We start from the raw sequence: 22801 nt of genomic DNA on the forward strand, positions 1-22801 counted from the left end.
CACAGAGTATGAAACTGTTGGACATGCTTTTATAAGTGCCCAACATTTATTTTATTAGGAAATTTTAGCTGGTCTTCAAAAATGAATGTCAAGAATCAACTTCTATTTCATACCACTAATTTTCTTATCCTTATCTGTCATCAATTTAATGTTACCTTCATGGAATGTAATCAAATCCCTAGAGATCATTAATTTTGGAATTAGTAGCATGGATTATCATATACACAAGAATAAAGTATATCTTTACTTATACTAAACACGAAATCAAAAGTTAAAATAATCAACATATTCACCGTTTAAAAGTATAAGTAGCCATTTGCATAAATATTGAAATGTTATACCTCATCAAATTCTTCAGTCATTTTTCTGATGATTTCTGCATTCTGCATATTTCGAAACATCTCTATTCTCACGGTACCTGTGGAACAACATATTTTATAGTTAATCTTTTTCTGTTCCATGATAAACATTAAATTACCTGACATTTGTCTGGAAAGTTTTATATGCTTGGTTTAATTTCTTTCCCTCCACTAAACTCTTATCTATTTAAAAAAATCTCTTTAAGAACTTCCAAGTTCTTTACATATTTTTAAAACACTGAATATTTTGTATATTAGATAAGTATAAGGAAAAAATGCCGATAGGAACATTGGGAAAGGAAAAGACAAAGACATAAAAAATATATTTATATTGCAGAGAGGACCCTAAAAATTGACTTAGATATATACTAGTGCTATCCAGACATATAGCTAACTGCCTTAATCTGTAAAACATCCAGAGTGCAATCTCTCTTCATGGATCTTTCTGATACTCTATATTGTCAGATTATTCTTCTATAAATTAAAATGAAATGTCCCTTAATCTAGTAACACACTTCAGATAAACTATTTTCTCTGAACTTGAAAAAGTCGCTCAGTAACTTCTACAGAATATCAATCAAAAAAAGTTAACACCCTTTTCATCTAATTATTTCATGCTACTTTTAACTACTTTACACTTATGTAAATATTATTACTCTTATAATAATAATGACTGGCATATACCAAAAACTGGGTTAAAAATTACCATAATTAAATCAACCTTGAGGACAGAGAACACTGGCCTAATAATTACAAGAGGTTCAATTTCAACTGTATAAATGGGAAACAGTCAAGCTAAAAACTCAATCAGTAAGAAAATAATTACTTTATAACCTCTGTCAGGCTTTTTGTCAGTGTTTACCAGCTGCAATTTATGAAATGTACATGTAGCCTTACAGCAAAGAACATGGAGCTAAATAGTCACTAAAGGTCATGAAAATATGGTCTTAATTCAGAGGCACAACAAAACCTACAATGACACATTCAACTTAATTTGACTTATTTTTTACTAATCTGTAAAATGAGAAAAATGCTATCTATCCTCTTTCATTTGAAAGTATTTTTAAGCATGTTTTAATTACTGGATATATGGGGTGGGGCAAGTTTACAGTTGTTCATATGAAAAATTGTAATAAATAATTACACAAAAATGAGTTCTGTGTTTCGAGTACTCACAACTGTAAACCTACTTTTGCCCAATCCTGTACAACTCTCTCATTCATGGTCAGGATGCAGAGCTAAGTACCATTAACAGGTGATCTCTATATCCAGCTGTAGGGATGAGAGAGTCTAGACTGGGAGTTTTGGGTGAATAAAACAATTTTTTGGAGTGTTCCTCCACAACATGCAATTTTCCTAAACAAAATGAGAAACTTTTATATTGTGATTTTATTTTAAGCTAACAACAGTATTATAGACAGTATTCAACAGTACTGAAGATAGGTTGTTTATGCTCTATAATACAGCCTTTATTTTCAGACAATTCTTAAAAATTAAATAAACAAAAAACACATTAAATTGCTAGTTGTAAACTATCTCAAGTTACTTTGTGTCAGACATTCTTAAAATCACTCAAACAAAACCCTTGAGCAATGTGTGCGCTTGGGAGACCAGCCTCCCATGCTGTGAAAAATACAGGTGTAACTTTTGACTCCTCAAAAACTAATGTGCAGACATCCCTTGGTATTCATGCAGCATTGGTTCTAGGATCATCCTCCAATTCCCAACAGCAGATCAAATATACTGTTTTCAATTTTCAGTTGGTTGAATTTGCAGATATAAAATCCTGGGATACAGAGAGCTGACTGTGTTTACTGGGGAAAAACATCCATCTATAAATAGACCTGCGCATTTCAAACCTGTGCGGTCCAAAGGTCAACTGTATTTAACCTTGTCTAGGCCATGAACTATTTTGTCAATCTGAAATGGACTCCCATAGATTAAAAAACTCTAATTTCAGGGGTTGTTTCAAGGTAATCTCGGTAAATAAAATTATATTCATAAGTAATACTAAACAAGCAGAAGTACAATTAAATCTTTTAAGTTATTAAACATAAAAAGTAGTAGTTGTTCTTTGGGAAATGGAAATATATATATCTTTAAAGATTTCATTTATTTATATTTACAGAGTAGAGAGGGAGACAAATATCAATGTGAGATAGAAACATTGATCAGTTGCTTCTCGCATGCACCCCAACCAGGGACTGGTCCCATAACCCAGGGGCTAGTCCCACAACCTAGGCACTACCCCAACCAGGAATTGAACCAGTGACTGTTCGCTTTGTGGGATGACACTTAACCAATTCAGCTATAGTGGTCAGGGCAGAAAAGGAAATGTATTTTGACCTGGTTGTATACATTTGTCAAAGTCATCAGTCTGTATACTTCAACTATGTTAATTTTAATGTATGGAAATTATATCTTGGTAAAATTGATTAAAACAAAAACAAGAAAGTTTTAACCAATGTCACTTCCAATGAATTCAAGAAAAAAGAAAAAAGAAACCACCAAGAGATCTTGGAACTCAAAATTCTGAAGGAAGAATGAGATCTCTTCTGAGGCAGAAGAGAATTGTGGGCAAAGAATAACTGCCAGATGATGTCAGAGAATGCTGCATATACAATATACATGTGGAAGACTCCCTTAAATTGATTTAATTATATTTTATTGTATCTATGATGATGAATTAAGATCAGTTCAGTTTCTACATATTTCAGTAAGTGGTATGTTTGATGGGGAAGAATCTACCAAGATGAAATCTTAAATAGAATTGTTTTAAATAAGCAATTTAAGTCATCCAGCTTATAAAAATAAATGAGAAAAAGGACAACACTAATTACTATTTTAGTAGTAAGTTACACACCATACTTTGCTGTGTATAATGCACTTTTTTTTTTGCCCAAATTTTTGAAGGAAAAATAACGGTCCACATTACACAGGGATAGTACCACAAATACCTTGTATCTGTTCTTATGTTTTGTAATCACTTGTTACATAAAATTTCCTGTACCATTTATTCAAAAGTAAATGCTAAAATTCTTTTATAATAGAAAAAACAAGTATCTAAATATAAAAAAATAAACAATTGAATTAAAAAATTAAACAAAAAGAGTTTTCTCCCTGAAAGTTTGGGCCAAAAAGGTGGGTGTGCATTATATACAGGATCATATTATATGACAAAATATGGTATATCATTATTAAAATATTTACAGTGCAAATAATGCTCTACTCTATTTCCATGATTGATATGTCAGTTTCCATATACAGTAGAGTCTTAATAATTTCAATGGACTAGCTATGTTAGCTCATAAAAGGACTATTTTGCTGTATTAATTTAATGTTACAAAGTAAAACACAACAAAACAGTAACTATAATTAAAAGAAATATTTAAGAAAAACCACATCCTTAGCATATTTAAAGGTAAGTATCATACACAAATAAAAATTACTAATAAAATAAAATCAAATATTTAAAGCTATGATTTTGAAATGAACAAAAGGTTGTTACTTAAGATATTTTTAAGAGGAAAATCTTTTTGCCTTAATGATTATTCCAAAAATTAGCCTATTTACTTTTCAACTGTTCATTCTTCTCCAGTTGTGTTCCACAACTCTATTAATAAACTGCTTCCTCACACTAATTATCTCCCAATTGCTATAACAGACTAGACAGCATTTCCTTAATAATGCCCTATCTATTACATTTAAAGCATTTGCTCATTATATTGGTTTCTATAGCACTATGTCCTTGTACTGTATTCTATGACTTGTGTTTTCTTTCACTTACTTTTAAGTCATTTACCTGAATAGTTTAGGCAATGTACAAAAGTTCTGCCTAACATTCTTCTTTGTCCCTCTTTACATTCTCTAACCTGAAAATGGCTCCCATCTAGCTCACCCACTAGAGCTAAGTATGGCAGGTATCAGTGCTTATTTGTCTTTACATTCCCTCCAAGTCCTCAAAAAATGCTTAAGTTTTTCTTTCTTCTCTTAAGCTTTCCTTGACAAAGAAAACATCTTGCTGTAACTCAAGGCTACTACTCAAAATAAATTGAAAAGTTAATCTCAGTTCATCATCACAGTCTTGGTTCTAAAAGATGCATATTTCTAACAGAACATTATCCTAATATTATGAATTATAAAGATACATAAAAAATCTGAAATAATTCATATTCACAGAAATATAAATATATGAAAATAAAGAATGGGGGGAAGACTGTCTTCTCTCTAAATTAACAAGTTATTTGTGAGAATTCTGCAAGTATAAAGTACCAACATGCATATTTTATACCAAAAAATAAAAGGTTTTTTTGAACAGGCCCTCCTGAGAGAATTATACTTCTAATGAAGGTAAAAGAAAAGATGTCAAAATTGTCATTTTTAATCTATGAACAATTCCAGAAATATAAATAACATTGCAAAGCTACCATCAAGTTGTTGATTATTTAAATAATGTCAAAGTGCTGGTGAGAGGGTAACCTGATATAATCCCTGTGGCATTCAATTAGAAAAATATCTAAATAAAAAATTTACAACATGCTTTTTGGCCTTGATATTGTACTTGTTGTAAAGCATCCCTAAATATTGCACACGTGTAAGTAATAAATGTACGTGGTTATTTCCTGAAGCACTGTTTGTAAAAATGAATATATCTCTAAATAAAAATCTGATTAAATAAGTACAAGTGGCGATGATAATGACGATAGTGTGGCAGCTAATTTTGGGTGTTCACTATCTGTCAAGCATTGTGCTGAATAAGCCCTTGGAGTTACAACATATAATCTCACAACAATCCATTTTTATCTCATTTACAGATGAGAAAAACTGAGGTACCTAGAGATTTATCAACTTGAAAAAAGGGTTTCTCAGTAGTAGATTCAGCCTACATGCAGGCAGTCTGGGTACAGGGTCCACGAATAACCACTACTCTTTACTGACTCTTAAAGTCAATGGAATCCATGGTGCTATCAAAATAAACAGCTGTCCATGATAGATATGTAAAGATCTCTAGGCTATATTCATACACGAAAAAAAAAAGGATTATGTGTGTATATCTGATTATATTTGATTATGATGCATTAACATATTTTTGGAAAGATATACAAATATCTGGCACAGAGTTTGGCTCTGGGAAAGAGAAATAATGTGGTTTAGGGTCAGGGATGTATGGAGACATTATATTGCATACCCTTTGGCATTTCCTGAAACTTGAACTACATGAATACATTTTTCAAACAAAATAATGAATGAATACATTTCAAATAAAAAATGAAGTGTTAAAAACTAAACTGAAAGATAGATTGCTCTGACACCTTGCCCACAGACCATTTGTGTAGTCACTATCAATATACACTCATTAGAAGGCAGGTATAAGAATGCTCAACATAGTTTGCCAGAAATATAAAACTTGATGTTTCTCTTAGTGGTTATTATAAGACCCAAAAGATGAAACTGAAAAGCAATATGAAAATAGGGCTGCAGAATACATACCTGCATAATTAGCAACACAGACAATAAAAAGAGATGGCAGAATACATACTTGCATAATTAGCAATACAGACAATAAAAAGAGACACAGCAATCGCAACATACAACAGCAGAACCCTAAAGATGTCATTCTAGACCGGTTTAATGTCTTCGGAATAAGACAGAGTAGCTACACCAGCTACTTACTATACCAGCTACTGAGCTATGGAGTAGTAGACAAGTCAATTGTTCTATATGAAATTCAAATTTCTAATCTTGAAAAAGGAGATAATGCCACTTTAACTAGAAGGCATTCAAAAAATGTTGAAAAATGACTAAGGATGATGTGACAAATAAATGAGATAACAAATGTAAAGTAGTCAGCACTATACCTGTAGCAGATGAGATGCTCTGTTAGTATAAGGTTATTCTAATTTGAGTATGTATTTTTTGGTAATTATCCCACCTATTTTTGCAGGCAAGCTAAAAGTTCTAGTTCCTGAGTTGAGTTTTACTGGAAGCCAGATTCCTAACTGTGCATGTTGCAAAGTTAATGCTGTTTGAAGAATAAGACCAGTCACCTCTTTATATTCCAGAACCTGAGTAACTCATCCCAGAGATTTTCCCATCACCCAATCCTATACCCTCCACCTCCAGAATAGAGATGATGAGATAAAATAGCACTAAGCATTCCTGTCCAAAATGCCATAAGACTCCCGCCTCCCACCAAGGATGAGTTAAGGGAATCAAGAAGTACTTTTCAGAAGTCAAGCGGGAAGCAGAAAACTGTCTTACCCCATATGTAGAACCCATCCAGGCTTAGAGAATTATCTCATTTTATCCTTCTCATTATTTTCAATTCTACCCCTCTTCTAGTCTATGCCACAGCTACAGCAGGAACTCTAGCCTTCTCTGTATTCTTCCAACTGGATACAGAAGCAGGCAGAAGGGAAGAGAAGGCAGGAGTCAGACATAATTTTACTTAAGTTTATAGCTTTTTATGATACATTTTAATGTTCTGGCTCACACAAAATTACTGAACCCAGGTGTGGCTCAAGTACACTGCCTGAGAGCATTTAGCAGAGATCCTTCTAAATAGCAGATGATTTGTAAATAACTGTTCCAGTGTGAAACAACTTTTCTTTTAAATAGATTTTCTTTTAAAGAGTGGATTATAGAGTCTTAATAAAACTTAATCTGGTGACAGACCAGAAGTAACCCAAGTGTATGACAGGACAAGCTTTAGGTAGTCTCATTTTTGTTTCTTCTTTACTTTATGTAAATAGCAGGTTGTAAACCAAAATAAAACGGAAAAAGTCTGAAAATAAATATGGATAAATTAGTAGAGAAAATCTGAGTTAGAAAAGGAGAGAAAATGCTGAGGTTACTAAAACTGAGAAGGATTCACTAAAGAAACATCTGCATACCAGAAACATAGGGCTTAACAGTTACCTTGGATTGCAGTGACTAGACATGAATCCTCAAGATGTGAGGGGAAGGTGTTAGGGAAACAGAGAGACAGACACTTTAGTTAACTTTTGATGAGCATTTAAAGCTTAATAAACCGGTTAGAGCATCATCTTGATACAGCAATGTTACAGGTTCAATCTCCGGCCAGGCACGCACTAGAAAGTAACCAATGAATGCATAAATACATGGAACAACAAATTGATGTTTCTCTCTCTGTTTCTAGTCCCCCTTCCTCTCTCTCTCTAACATCAATAAATTATTAAAAAAATTAAAAAATAAAGCTTAATAAAAAATATCTTGGAATATTATGTGGTCTGTCTAGACAGTACATGTAAAAATGGAAGAAATTTACCTCACAGGCTATTGTAAAAAAAAAAAAAAGATATACATTTGAAAACTTGTAGATATTTAAAGATACCTTATAAATAGAAATCACTGTGATTATATCTCCAGTGATAAGTTTGTCCCTAGATGGCAGCCTGCACTTTGTAACATTCCTTATAAAAAGCTAATACAGAAAACCCCCTTATCCATGAAGAGTATGTTCAAAGACCTGCCGATGGATGCCTGAAACTGCAGGCAGTACCAAACCCTATGTATACTATGTTTTCTCCTATATATTCATATCTAAGGTAAAGTTTAATTTGTAATTTAGGCACAGTAAAAGATGAGCAACAATAACTTAAAATAGGATAATTATAAAACTACACTATAATCAAAGTTATGCAAATATGGCCTCTCTCAAACTATCTTATTATACTCACCTTTTCACTTAAAGGAATCACTTTATGGCTTTACTTCAATATATTCAAATTTCCAGCATCACTACTCTTGTGCTCTGGGGCCATTATCAAGTAAATAAAAGCTACTTGAAAACAAGAGTGTGATACAGAGACAGTTGATGTGATAACTCAGAAGGCTACTAAGTGACCAACAGGGTACCCAGCATAAATACACTGTACAAAGAGATGATTCACATACTGGGTGAATGGAACAGGATGGCACTGAGATTTCATCATGCTAATCAGAATGTTGCACAATTTTAAACTTATGAATGGTTTATTTCCAGAATTTCCCATTTAATATTTTTAGACCATGTAGCTAAAACAGTAGAAAGCAAAATATCAGGTAATTGGAGACCACTGTATACTTTGCCTCTGTAAATACAAAAAGGCAAGTAAATATCAAACTAAATGCTCAAAAAATCACATATTTAAATGTAGTATGTGAACACCAATTAACCAGTCTTTCAAGACTGCATAGGGTACATTACACATCACCCATATTAAAAGATAAATTTACTAAATAACAGAATTTCAAATTGTGTGGTTGGTTGAGTCATGCTAGTATAGCCCAGGGCCAAAAGTATAGTTCTTGTCCTATAGCTATAACCTTTCAGACTATTTTTATCAAATCTTCAACAACTATTAAAATAACGTCATCAGTGCTAATGCTGTTCACAGAAGATGAGATTCAGAGGAAAGAACATGAGGAAAACATATCTATTTGACCTCTACTACTAGTATTAATATGATTCAAAACAGACTGGGTTTCTTAATCTGTGGCACATGGATTCTTAAGTATCTATGAACCTTTTAAAGCTATGAAAATTCAGGTCTCTGTACTTTTGTTGAGAAAGGCACAAATATTTCAGAACATTATTAAATAAATTTGAGAACTGAAAAAGGTCAAAGTTACACATTAGAGGAAAAATACTGGCTGAAGATTTTTGGTCTGAGGGAATTCAAAGGAGAGATAAAATGGTGACAGTAAAAAATAATTCTAGAGAAGACTTACCCTTTAGAGAATGGAGAAGCCAAGACTCTGAACTGGGAAATGGAGCAAGAAAAGGCTAAATTCTACTCCTTTCTAAGAAATTGAGCCATGGATGAAATGGCAAAGAAAAAAGCACAAGGAAACTTGCTCATAATGTTACAGGGATACTAAATTACAGGGTAAAAATACTTATTTATAAAGTATTATTTATGGCCAACAGTACACATTTGACATTGTGTTACATATATAATTACATATATAACTGAGGACTTAAATATTATTTAGGGTAATTTGACAGTTTCCTATTAAACTGCATACAAATGACCAAGTCCTATTTCTTTAACCAGTCACTTGGAGGTACAAAATAATCTCAAGTATACTTCATAAGTCCTCTTATAAATTTTTAATGTGCCACTAAGACTCTCAATTCATCTATTGTCTAGAACACCTCTTTTCACATCTTCCCCAAAATTTCTATGTAGGTAATAAAAGGAGAAAATAAAGACCAAACTGCTTGGGCTTAATGAAAGAATCTCAAAGAATTTTCCTTAAACTGAATTCTCCAGCATTTTTTAAAATATACTTTTTAAAAGAAGTGTATTTTGAGAAGTATATTGAGACTGACAGAAAAGTTACACACTACAGAGATTACCATATACATCACAGTTAGTTTCTCTTATTGTTAATAGCTCACATTAGTATGGTACAACTGTTATATTTCATGAACAGATATTGATAATGTTATTATTTGCCCCAATTGTTATTGAGAAATAATTGACATATATCACTGTGTAAGTTTAAGGTATACAGATATGAGTTCAATTTTTACATATATTATAAAATGATTACCACAATATGTTTACTTAACATCCACAATCTCATATAGACACAATAAAAAGAAAAGAGTTTCTCCTTGTGATGAGATATCTTAGAATCTATGTTAATAACTTTCCTATCAGTGATTTTTCAACCTTTTTCATCTCATGGCACACATAAACTAATTACTAAAATTCTGTAGCACACCCAAAAATGTATTTTTTGCCAATTTGACAAAAAAAGGTATAATTTTTATTCATCTACGTCAAATGACTATTGTTGTAGTGGTTTGTTATTTTTTTTATTTGACAGTCTAAGGAAAAAGAAGTCATGTACTGCACATTTTAAAACTTCTTGGAGCACACCAGGTGAAAATTGCTACTATATATCATACAGCAGTCTTAACTACAGTTGTCATGTTTTACATTTATCTTATAGCTAGAAGTTTGTACCTTTTGACTACCCTCCTCCAGTTCTGCTTCCCTCCACCCTGGTAACATTATTATTAAATACCATAAAAGTTGTCTTTATTTAGATTTTCTTGGCCCTAATGTCCTTTTCTCTTTCAGAATACCTCAAAAGGTGGTTAAGTTAAGGTGTTTTGTCTCTTCAGGCTCCCTTACACTGTGACACTTTTTCAGACCTCATGTTTTATGATGACCATGATGCTTTTATTGAGCAGTGGTCAGGTATTTTATAGAATGTCTTTCAACTTGGGTTTGTCTGATGTTTTCTTATGGTTAGATCTGGTTTATGAGTTTTTGAGAGAAAGATGAAATAAAGTGCCATTCTCATCACATGCTAACAATATCACTAAACACTACTAACTATTAATCATGATCATCTAGCTGAGGTAGTAGTTTTCAGGTTTCTACACTGTTACAGATCACACTTTTCCCTTTTCAATACTGTATTCTTTGGATGGAAGTCACTATGTACAGCCCACGCTTAAGGGTTAGGGAGTTATGTTCCATTTCCTCAAGGTTTATGTAGGTATTTACATAAATTATTTTGAATTCTACATGAAAAGATTGATCTATTCTTACCCATTCGATACATTATTCAATCACTTATTTATACCAGTATGAACTCATGAATATTTTATAGCCTGGGTTATAATCCAATTCTTTGATATTTATTTTATTGCTCAAATTTTTCCAGCTTTGGCCACTGATGGTGCTTTCATTTGGCTCCTATATCCTTTTGACATACCTTCAGGTTGTTTAGTTTTCCGTAAGTACTTGTTTACTTTCTGACACTATGAAATACTCTAAGCTCACCTTGTAAATTCTTTGTCCCAGGCCTATAATTTAACATTTATTCATGGAGCCCTGTTTTCTTTTATGGGAGAATAAAATGTAGGTGTTAGGTGTCCCTCTTGCTACTGGCTCATTGTTAGGGAAATGTAATTTCTTTTAGGCACCCTCAGCTGAAAGAACTGTAACAAAATATACGTCTGTGTGTACTAGTGTGTATAAATATTTCTATATGTAGCCATGTGTCTATATTGAACTATAAGTTACACAAATGTCTGCAACTACTCCATTAACGCATGCATTACTCTAGCATTTTCCCTTGCTTATCCATAATCTCCTGTTCATAAACATTGAAAAATCAACCAACTATTTAATTTTTCAACTCTAGTATACACATATAGGGATTTCAGAATTGGTAACCCATACTTCCATGGGAAACAACTTTACCAACTAGAGTACAGTGCTTATAGTTTTCTGTTTTGGGTTTTTTTTTCTTTTGCCTTCTAGTTTCCATTCATTTCTTTAGTTACTTATAAAAGTACCCATTCCCTAAATCCCCTCAGTGTGAGGTTACTTCATGTACTAGTATAGTTAGATTCTTTTCTAATAGTCTGCACTCATCCTGAGATGACCTCATAGTGATTTTTAAAATAAAAATTAGCATGTATCAACGTGTATTCTTTGTGCTCTAAAGTTCTATGGGTTTTGAAAAATGCATGCAACATTACACTGTCATACAGAATAGTCTCACCACCCTAATGCCCCATGATTCACCTATTCAACCCTTCCTCCTCCCCGAAACCTGGCAAACACTGATATATTTGCTGTCTTTATGGTTTGCCTTTTCCAGAATGTCATATAAACTGAAATCATATAGTATGTAGCCCTTTCAGAATGGCTTCCTTCCTTTCATTCAGCAGCGCCCATTTAAGATTTATGTGTATTTTCATGTAGTTGGAGAGTGCATTCCTTATCAATATACCACTATTTATCTATTTCATGTATTGAAGAACAACTTTGTTGCTTCCAGTTTTAGGAAATCATAATTACAATAAACATTCACATGTAGGTTTCTGTGTGGAAATAAAGTTTCATATCAATTGGGTAAGCACCTAAGAGCATGTAATTGGTGAATTTTACAATAAAGCTATACTTAGCTCTGTAAAAACAGACTACCTTGCAAAGTGGCTATTCCATTTTTGCATTCCCACCAACAATGAAATTCCTATGACTTCACATTCTTGGCAGTAATTAGTATTGCCACTGTTTTGGATACCAGCTATTCTAATAGCAGTGTAGTGAAATCTTACTGCTCTTTGAATTTGCAATGACCTAATAACAAATAATGTTGGACATCTTTTCATAGGCTTATTTGCCATCTCTATCTTTTCTTTGGTAGGTGTATGTTCAGATTCTTTGGGTTATTTATTTTTTGTGTTTTTAAGATTTCTTAGTGTATTCCAAATACAAGTCCATTATCATATATGTGTTTTCCAAGTATTTTCTCGCAGGCTGTGACTTATCTTTTCATTTTCTTAAGTGTTATTTACAGAACAGAAAACTTAATTTTAGTTAAGTCCAACATGTCAATTTTTTCTTTCATGGACTGTATTCTCACTAGTTATATCTAAAAATCTCATCACTGAACACAAGATCATGTGGGCTTTCTTTCTCCTATGTTTTATCTTCTAAGTTTATGGTTTTGTATTTTACATTATCTATTTTAAGTTAATTTTTCAGTAAAAGCGTGAGACCTATGTTTAACTTCCTTTTCCTATATGAACTTACAACTGCTCCAGCATGATTTCTTAAAAAGATGATTAAGATTTTTAATTACTTCCAATGAAGTCACAGTCCTTTCAGGCAGATACTGCCATACAACAATATTAAATATGCACACATATGTGGAATTTTCAAAATTATGAGTTAGGTTTTTACACACACACACACACACACACACACACACTCCAAGGAAAGAAATCATTTTAAATTGATATGGACAAGTTCTAATTATGGTAATATGGTAAACAATATTATTTATATAAATATTCTTCCTGAAAAATCAAATAAAATTTGAAACATTTTTATTATTATCATTATTATATCCACACCTGAGGACATGCTTATTGATTTTTTTTTAGGTGTGGGGGAGAGAAATATCCATCAGTTGCCTCTTGCATGTGTCCTGCCAGGAACTGTAACCTGCGAACCACAGGGGTGTCCAACCCACGACCTGGGGGCCATATGTGGCCCAAGACAAAATCATAAATGTACTTAAAACATTATGAGATTTGTGTGTGTGTGCTTGTTAGTATTTGTGTATTTAATGTGCAGCTGAAGACAACTCTTTTTCTTCCAGTGTGGCCCAGAGATGCCAAAAGTGTGGACACCCCTGGAAGGGATGATGCTCCAAATGAATGAGCCACACTGGCCAGGGTTTCAGACAAATTTTGAAAAGCATCTGAAACCCTATGAAGTAAGAAATTACTAAAATACTAACTGAAAGCAGAAACCTCTAAAATACAGAAGGAGCACTGAAACTCTTTTATCTCACCCGAGGGCATTTTTTTATTGTTTTTGTTTTGTTTTGTTTTTGAGAGAGGGGATAAGGAGCAGATAAAAACATCAATGCAAGAGAAGCATTGATCAGTTACCTCCTGAATACACCTAGATGGGGGATTGTTCACACCTGGACACAGCATTGTAGGCACCCAGACCAGGGATTGAAACCACAACCCTTTGGTTATCGGACGATATTCCACCCAACCAAGCCAGGCCAACCAAGGCAGTACTGAAATAACTTTTTCTCTGATGATACTTGATGAGCCTGCAATGATTAAATTGAGAATTCTTGGCACAGGATCTAAGAGAAACAACTCTTTCAATAAGTGGAGGCTCAAAAGATATCATCTCTAGGTGAAGATTAAAGCAGCAGTTAATCTAACACCTCCTAATCTGAGGACTACAAATAATGAAGGTTATCTTGGTCCTGTGTAGGAGATAAATGTATCTGAGAAGTAGTAATTAAAAATTGTGCTCCCACAAATATCTTAAATTTGCATAATTAGGCAGAGAAAACTTCAAACTGTATTTAGTTGCAAATGGTCCTAAACTGGTAGTGTCACTGGGGCACTTGTCAAGCAAACACTAAATCCTCTCTAGAGAAATGTACCTTTATTCTGGCCTTCAAGTAAATTTGAGAGAAAATATGGAACTTAGAATAAAGAGTAACTAAACACACTTAAAAAGGCAATGTACAAAAGAATAAGCAACAGAAAAAGGCAATAAAATTATAAAGACTTATGAGAGAAAGATTGTAAAAGAAATAAAACTAACATGTTAGAAAGAAAGTATGAAACTGGATATTCACAAGGAACAATTCAGAACCAAGAAACTATAATTTCTAGAAATGAACAATGGTAATTACAACAGATTGGCACAGATGAAAAAAAGAGTAAATGAACTAGAAAACAGGGAAAAATTATAAGGTAGCAGAGAAGCTCAAAAACATAGCAGGTACACAGAAGACAGTATGCAAAACTAAGTTACTAAGGAAGAAGAGGAGTAAATGTAATATTTAAAGATACACCTGATAAAAGACACCAAAAACAATATGTCTTATACCTACAATATGATATAGTCGAACTGCAGAACACAAGAAACAATGAGAAAAACCTTAAACTTTGGGAAAAGCAAGTATTAAAATTAAAAAAAAAAAAGATTATCCTAAATTTTCAACAATACAAGCCAGAATACACTGAAATGTCTTCAGTGTGCTGAGAAACGAAACTGCCAATATTAAATTATATACCCTTGAAATATATTTTAAGAAATAAAGACCAAGTTAAACAGATTTTCAGATGAAGTCCACAGGATCTATAGAATTTCCTAAAGAACTCAAAGAAATTTTATAATGCTGTACCTCAGGCAGAAGTGATCCTAGATATACATGACTTAAAGAAAACAATAAAAAAACAAAGTGGCATTCCACTTCCGGCAAGATGGAGGAATAGGTGGACGCACCATACCTCCTCGCACAACCAAGATTAGAACAACAATAATTTACAACAATAATTTACAGACAGAATAACGCCCAGAACCGACAGAGGATTTATCTGAATGGAAGTCGGACAGCCAAGAAGTTGAAGTAGATGCGTTCATCCGGACTGGTAGGAGAAGATGAGCCGGGAGGGCGTGGGGCTTCTGCGGGTCTGCGGTGCGCAGAGGTTGGACAAAGTTTGGCGCGAAATGGGCGTGACAGCCATCGGGGCGCAAGAATGCAGCGGTGATCCCTGAGTACGAAAGCTGCGGCTGGCAGACCCAAAGGGGCAGCGATTGTGGACCAGGGCAGAACTCGCAGCCCAGGAGCCTAGAGAAGGGTCTGAGCCCAGGAGAACGGAACTACCGCCATTTTCCCCTCCTGTCCCGGCTCCCGCCCCCACATATAACGCCACAATCTAGCGACTGGTGTGCCCAGCCCCAGTGAACACCTAAGGCTCTGTCCCCCCACCTTAACAAGAGCGACCAGACCCCCCCCCCAAAAAAAGGAGAGACAGGGAAAAACATGTTTTCAACAGAGCAGATCAGTCCCCCAGGACTCATCCTTTTGAGCGACCAAGAAATAGCCAATCTATCAGATGCACAGTTCAAAACACTGGTGATCAGAAAGCTCACGGAACTGGTTGATTTTGAGTGCAACTTAGATGAAAGGATGCAGGTTACCATAAAAGAGATACAGGAAGATATACGAAGGAGAGCCAATAGTGAAAGGAAGGAATCTGAGTCTCAAAACAATACAGTGGACCAGAAGGAAGATAGAATCAACCAAGCAGGAAAGCATGATGAAATAAGAATTCAAAAAAATCGAGGAAAAGCTTAAGAGCATCCAGGGCACCTTTAAACGTTCCAATATCCGAATTATAGGGGGTACCAGAATCAGAAGGGGAAAAGCAACAAATTGAGCACGTATTTGAACAAATAATAAAGGAGAACTTCCCCAATCTGGCAAAGGGAACAGTCTTCCAAGAAATCCAAGAAGCTCAGAGAGCCCCAAAGAAGTTGGACCCAAGAAGAAACACACCAAGGCACATCATCATTACATTAGCCAAGGTAAAAATGAAGGAGAGAATCCTAGAAGCAGCAAGAGGTAAGGGGACAGTAATCTACAAAGGAGTTCCCATCAGACTGTCAGCTGATTTCTCAAAAGAGATCTTATAGGCAAGAAGGGGCTGCAAAGAAATATTCCAAGTCATGAAAGACAAGGACCTACATCCCAGATTGCTCTATCCAGCAAAGGTCTCATTTAGAATGGAAGGGCAGATAAAGTGCTTCTCAGATAATGTCAAGTTAAAGGAGTTCATCATCACCAAGCCCTTATTTTATGAAATGCTAAAGGGACTTATCTAAGAAAAGAAGATAAAGAAAAGACATGTATAGTAAAAGGACAGCAAACTCACAAATATCAACAACCACACCTAAAGCAAAACCAAAAGAAACTAAGTAAACAATTAGAACAGGAACAGAACCACAGAAATGGAGATCACATGGAGGGTTAGCAGCAGGGGGAGTGGGAGGAGGAGAGAGAGGAAAAAGGTATAGAGAATAAGTAGCATAGAATGTAGGTTGAAAATAGATAGGGGGAGGGCAAGAATAGTACAGGAAATGTAGAAGCTAAAGAACTCATAAGTATGACCCATGGACATGAACTAAAGGGGGAAAACGTGGGTGGGAGGGGGTACAGGGTGGAGGGGAGAGAAGAGGGGAAATGGGACAACTGTAATAGCATAATCAATAAAATATATTAAAAAAACAAACTGGCATTCCTATGCGTAAAGCTAAGTAAAAAATAATTGCATTTTAGTCTTGACTGGTGTGGATCAGTGGATCGAGCACCAACCTATGAACCAAAGGATTGACAGTTCAATTCCTAGCCAGGGCATATGAGAGGCAACTGCACATTGATGTTTCTCCCTCTTTCTCTCCCTTCCCCTCTCTCTAAAAAAAATAAATAATATCTTTTAAAAAATAATTGCATTTAAAAAAGTAATAATGACTATAGGAAAATAAATAGATTTAAATTATAATATAAGAAAAGAAGGAAGTGAAATTATAGTGTTCTAGGTCCTGTTTGGGAAAAGGGCAAAGGTGGTAATTCTAATACCTACAGATTTATTATATGCTAAGGATGACTTTTATAATATCTAGGTTAACCATTAAATGAATATAAAGACTATAAAAATCCAAAGAAACAGAGAGAAAAAGAATTCTTTTTGGATTCAAAGAATCTATAGGTAAGAAAAAAGAGAAAAATAAAGAAAATAAAAAGTACACAGGACAAAGAAGCAGTGGTTCAATATAGACACAAATATCCAGTGACTCCATTAAATATAAAAAATTAAGTGACACAGTAAAACAAAAAAGTTTCCAAATTGAATAAAAAATATACAGTCCATCTATATGTTGTTTATACAAGGCATTTAAGAGGTAAAGTTAGAGAAACAACGAGAGAAAAAAATAGAAAAGGTAAAGCCAGAAAACCATGAAAGGTGTTATGTTATTGATATTCAAATATAGACTTTTAGAAAAAAGCACAGCCACAGATAAAGTGAGATTCTCACAGATAATATTTTCCTCCTCTAAAACCTATGTGTATGTGGGGACCACACAAGACGCACCTAGGTTTTAGGGGAGGAAAATAGGAAAAAAACTTTGAAGCAAAAACTGCGGTAAAAAAGTGTGTCTTACAGTCTGAAAAATATGATAATAATATATCAATTGTAACAAACATCACACTAAAGAAGGATGTTAATAATACAGGACACTGTGGAAGAGGGTATATGGGAACTCTATAATTTTGGCTTAATTTTGTAAATAATAGTTTTATTTTTAAAAAGATTTTATTTATTTATTTTTAGAGAGGGGAAGGAAGGGAGAAAGACAGGGAGAGAAACATAAGTGTGTGGTTGCCTTCAGAGTGCAGCACTACTGGGGACCTGGCCTGCAACCCAGACATGGGGTCTAAACTGGGAATTGAACCGGTCCCTGATTCTCAGGCCAGTACTCAATCCACCAAGCCACACCACCCAGGGCATTAGTTTAATTTTTTACAAAGCTAAAACTACTCTAAAAAATAAACTCTAAAAAAATAAAAAACGATGTTACTTATAATGAATTTTTAAAATGCTTCAAGTCCAGAAACAAAAATTTTACTAACAGATGCAGAAGACGTTTTCACTCAAAAACATTTTTCTCAAATATTGAAATAAAATAAAGACCTAAATAAATATACTGATCATGAATCAGAAGACTCAATATTGTAAATTCATCTCCCATTGATACACAGCAGTATTTCTCAATCTTTGCACCCAGTTATGAACAACAAAGGTTGGGGTATGGTACTACTGGCCTTTAGTGGGTAAAAGTATGAATGCTATTAAATAGTCTACAATGAAAGCAGCTCCCTTGCAAAGAATTATCCAACCCAAAATATCAAGTGTCGAAGTTGAGAAATTTGATATATAAATTCAATATAATTTTATTCAAAACTCCAAGTTTTATGATAGAATTTGACAGAGTAACTCTAAAATATACATGAAAATACAAAAGGCCAAGAAATTTCTACTCAATAAATTCTTCAAACAAACCAAACACCAGAAAAGAGCCCAGAAACATTCTCTCCCACAGATTATCAATATATGGCAGTGGTGTCATTGTACAACAGTAAAGAACTGAAGGACATTTCGTTTAAAAAATAATGAATCCCAGATGAAGTAAAAAGGCCTAAATGTGAATAGCCGAACTGTATATAACTAAACTGTATATTAACTAGAAAGTTTTTAATAGAAAGCAGAGTATCTTCAAAAACCATGGTGCCAAAAAATAATTTTTATGACATAAAAAGCCAATAAAAATGAAAAAATTACTAATCCTAAATTAAGAACTTATGTTCATTCATGCACTAAACAAATATTTATAGGTGGTGGGATATAGTAGAGAATAAAATGACAAAAATCACTGCTCTCTAGAAATAATTTACTAAAAGACAATATAAATAATAATAATAATAATAATAATTAAGTTGCAAGATGGGAGAAGATATTTGCAATATATATAACCAACAAAGGCAACAGTAACACTTAAAAAAGAAAACCCTGCAAATCAATCAAGAAAACAACTATATCCCAATAGAGAAAATCTAAATGATATGTGAAATAGTATTTAATCTCAATAGTAACTATCTCAATGAAATAGTATTTAATCTCAGAGGAAATAAAATTAAAACCTTCATGTGATACTTGCAAACCTATCCAAGGTAAAACTAAAAAGGCCAACAACACTACATGTGACATTGACTGGAAGATAAAAAGTTACTATAGCCACTTCAGGAAACAGTCTGGTATTATCTAGAAAAGTTACAGCCCTGACAACCTAGCAATTTCACTCCACAAACTAGAGCATCTTGAGCACATGGACACCAAATAAGATGCGAAAAAAGACAGTTTATAGTAACATTGTTTGTATTATTCAAAAGCTGGAAACCACCCAACTTCCTTCAAGAGTAGGAAGTTTAAATACACTTTTATATTTACATGACGAGTACTTTACAGCAGTTCTTAACTTATAGCAATTTTGCACCCTCAAGTGACATTTGGCAATGTCTGCAGACATTTTTGGCTGTACAACCAGGGAGGGGAATGTGGGAGGAGAGAGAAGACTGTGCTACTGATATATAATGGATAAAGGCTAAATAAAGATGCTGCTAAATATTCTACAATGCACAGCAAAGCCCACTAAAAGAAAAAAAAATGCCCTCTTTATATCAATTAAAATAAACTATGGTACAGGCAACATAAATGAAACTCATAAACAATGAGCACAAAAAGCAAGACAAAAGAGTAGCTACAGTTAATTATGCACAAAAGAGCACATATAGTTAACTATCTACAGAAGAATAGCAGGTAAAACTAAACTGCTTTGTTTAAAGAAGAATTGGTAATGGTAAAACTATAAAGAAAATCAAGGAAATAATTATCGCAAAATCAAAGTAGTATTTATCTCTGGAAAATGGAAACAGTAGTGATAGGATAGGGGAGGTAAGAGATCTTCTGAAGTCATGGCAATATTCTTTCCCTTGATATTAGTACTGATAACACTAAGATTCACAATATAAATATTACGTTCCCTGCCCTTATATAGTTTATACACTCTTCTGTATGTATGTCACAATCTAAAAGGATTTAGGAAAAATAATGCTTAATTATCTATAACACACTGTACATACATAAAACAATTCTAAGGAGCATACATAATAAACCATTACAAATCTCTGTTTCTACTCTCCAATACAGACACTGAAACTATCAGAATAAGTAATTTATTCAGAAGAGTCCATCATAAAATACTGGCAGTGAAATGAGAAAATAAAACAAAGAAAAAAATGCAGACAATAAAGTGTGTTATCTAGCCAATTATGACAATAAATAACTGGAGTCTAATCAAACGCCTTGGAAAACTCTGGAAGTCAGAATAGGTTATGCACTACAAAGTTATCTCACCTGAGAGGCAACCCTTTGCCAGTCATTAGTTAAAAAGCTACAATGCCCAAAGTATACACTGAAATAAATAACCACAGCTACTGAAGCAAACACATATGGGCATTGTGGAGTATCTTAAATTTTTAAATATGTGATATTTAATATTGATCAGTTTTGACAGGAACTATTCAAATGACTTAATTCATTTTCAACAGAGGATTGAACTTTATTCCTTTTGATGTTATCCTATCTTCAAGAAGCTGTTTTCAGAAATACTGCTGCAAAACCAATGGAAAGTGAGCATGATTCCAAAATCTGTCAGTGCCCATTAAGTGTATAAATCTATTAGTAAGTAATAGTGGTATTAAAAGTGGAATATAGATCCAAGATAGCAGCTAAGTAGGTGAAAGTTACACTCATCTCCTCCCAGGACCAAACTGAAATTACAACTAAAGTGTAAAACAATCACCTAGGATTTACACAAGATGGCACGTCAAGACTGGCAGGAAGAACAGAGAAGCAAGAAGGACTGGCCCTGCCCCTATGGGCAGTGGCTGAGATTCCAGAGGGATAGATACCTCCAGCTGTGGGAGGGTCCCCCGAAAAGCATGAAGTCTAAACCGCCAAGCTGGGCTCCCTAGTCCAAAGCACCAGAGATGGGAAGAGGCACCCACATAACATCTAACTATGAAAAGCAGCAGGGTTTCTGTCTGCCAAGGAGAAAGGGAAGTATACCAGAAACAGAGGTATCCCGGGAAAGTGCCAACACACAAAATTTCATTCACAGTCGCTCACCCTGGGCTCTCGAGGAAAGAGGGTGAATCAAATTAGAGTCATGTGAGGAGAATCTAAGTTTTGTGTTTGTGGCTTTGTGAAGAGAGCTGAAGGGACAGCCGCCCAAGATCCCTGCGCTGAATCATTCTCCCATGACACAAACACCATCTTTATTGGGAGGAACAATCCCCTCCATATGGCATCTGCCTGAAGAAAAGCAATAGGCTGCCCTCTGAAATCCCTTTCTCTCCACTTTGTGGAGCTTATGCCCTGCTGGGGAGTAAAGCTACATACTCTTTTAGTGATTGAGCCCAAGTGGCAGCAGGCAGCCTGCAGAGAGACAGATCGTGTCAGTGTGTCCTGGGACTTTTGCTGAACTGCCCCTGGGCCCACTTCCAGTAAAAGCTGGTCTTAACCTGCATCTTGATCTGTCCCGAATGCATCCATCCCAGAAATACAGCCATAAACTGTGGATCACACGTAGCTCCAAACAGCTGTGGATGGCCAGTCACAGGTAGTGTCTTACATTGGCTTAAAAGTCCCTCCCAAGAGGCTCAGAACCAACATAGTGGCCAGCTTCAGACAACAACAGAGCAGGATCTAAAACCTTCACAAGCAGCATAACCAAAGGGAGATCTCGGCAAGCATCACACCCTGCTGAGGGGAATTATATGTACTTCAAGTGAACAGCACCTCCACGGCAGCTCCCGTGCCATGCTTGAGCCAACCTGAGGGTGGATCCCATGCACAAACAAGCCAATAGCCATCAAGACTCAAATATAACAGGAGGGCCCATATAACCACACTAGGGACATTCATGGAACACACAGATCAGGTGATAAAAAGACTGTGCCACTGGATCCAAAAGGACACCTACTGCGTAAGGCCACCCTAAGACTAGCAGTTATAAGCAGACCTACCTAATACATAGAAACTAACACAAAATGGCAGGCAAAATGGGAAGACCGAAAAACAGGCCCCAAATTAAAGAACAGGACAAAAATCTCCAGAAAAGAAGCTAAATGAAATGGAGGCAGGCAATTTGTCAGATACATAGTTCAAAGTAATGATTATAAGGGTGCTCAACAGAATGAAAAAGAACATAGAAACCATAAAAAAGGACCAATAAGGAATGAAGAATACCTGAAAAAAAAAATACACTGGAAAGAATAAACAGTAGGTTGGATGAAGGAGAGGATCAAATCAGTGATTTGAAAGACAAGGTATAAAAAACCCAATCAAAGCAGCAAAAAAGAAAAGAGAACTTAAAAAGAATGAAGCTAGTTTAATAGACCTTTGGGACATTCATATCATAGGAGATGGAGCAAGGAAGAAACTGAGTACCTATTTG

The 22801-nt window shown here is 34.6% G+C and overlaps 1 protein-coding gene across 2 annotated transcripts in view; it reads right to left on the reverse strand.

The window, feature by feature from the left end:
• STAG1 (stromal antigen 1) overlaps window positions 1-22801 on the reverse strand; it is a 381447-nt gene that overhangs the window by 192362 nt on the left and 166284 nt on the right. For both annotated transcript variants that reach the window (XM_028518410.2, XM_028518412.2), the window contains exon 6: window positions 342-418. In XM_028518410.2, the coding sequence (XP_028374211.1) occupies window positions 342-418 (77 nt within the window). The remainder of the gene's footprint in view (window positions 1-341; window positions 419-22801) is intronic.

The sequence above is a fragment of the Phyllostomus discolor genome, chromosome 7 (genome assembly GCF_004126475.2).
Source record: "Phyllostomus discolor isolate MPI-MPIP mPhyDis1 chromosome 7, mPhyDis1.pri.v3, whole genome shotgun sequence".
In the NCBI taxonomy this organism is placed as follows: domain Eukaryota; kingdom Metazoa; phylum Chordata; class Mammalia; order Chiroptera; family Phyllostomidae; genus Phyllostomus; species Phyllostomus discolor.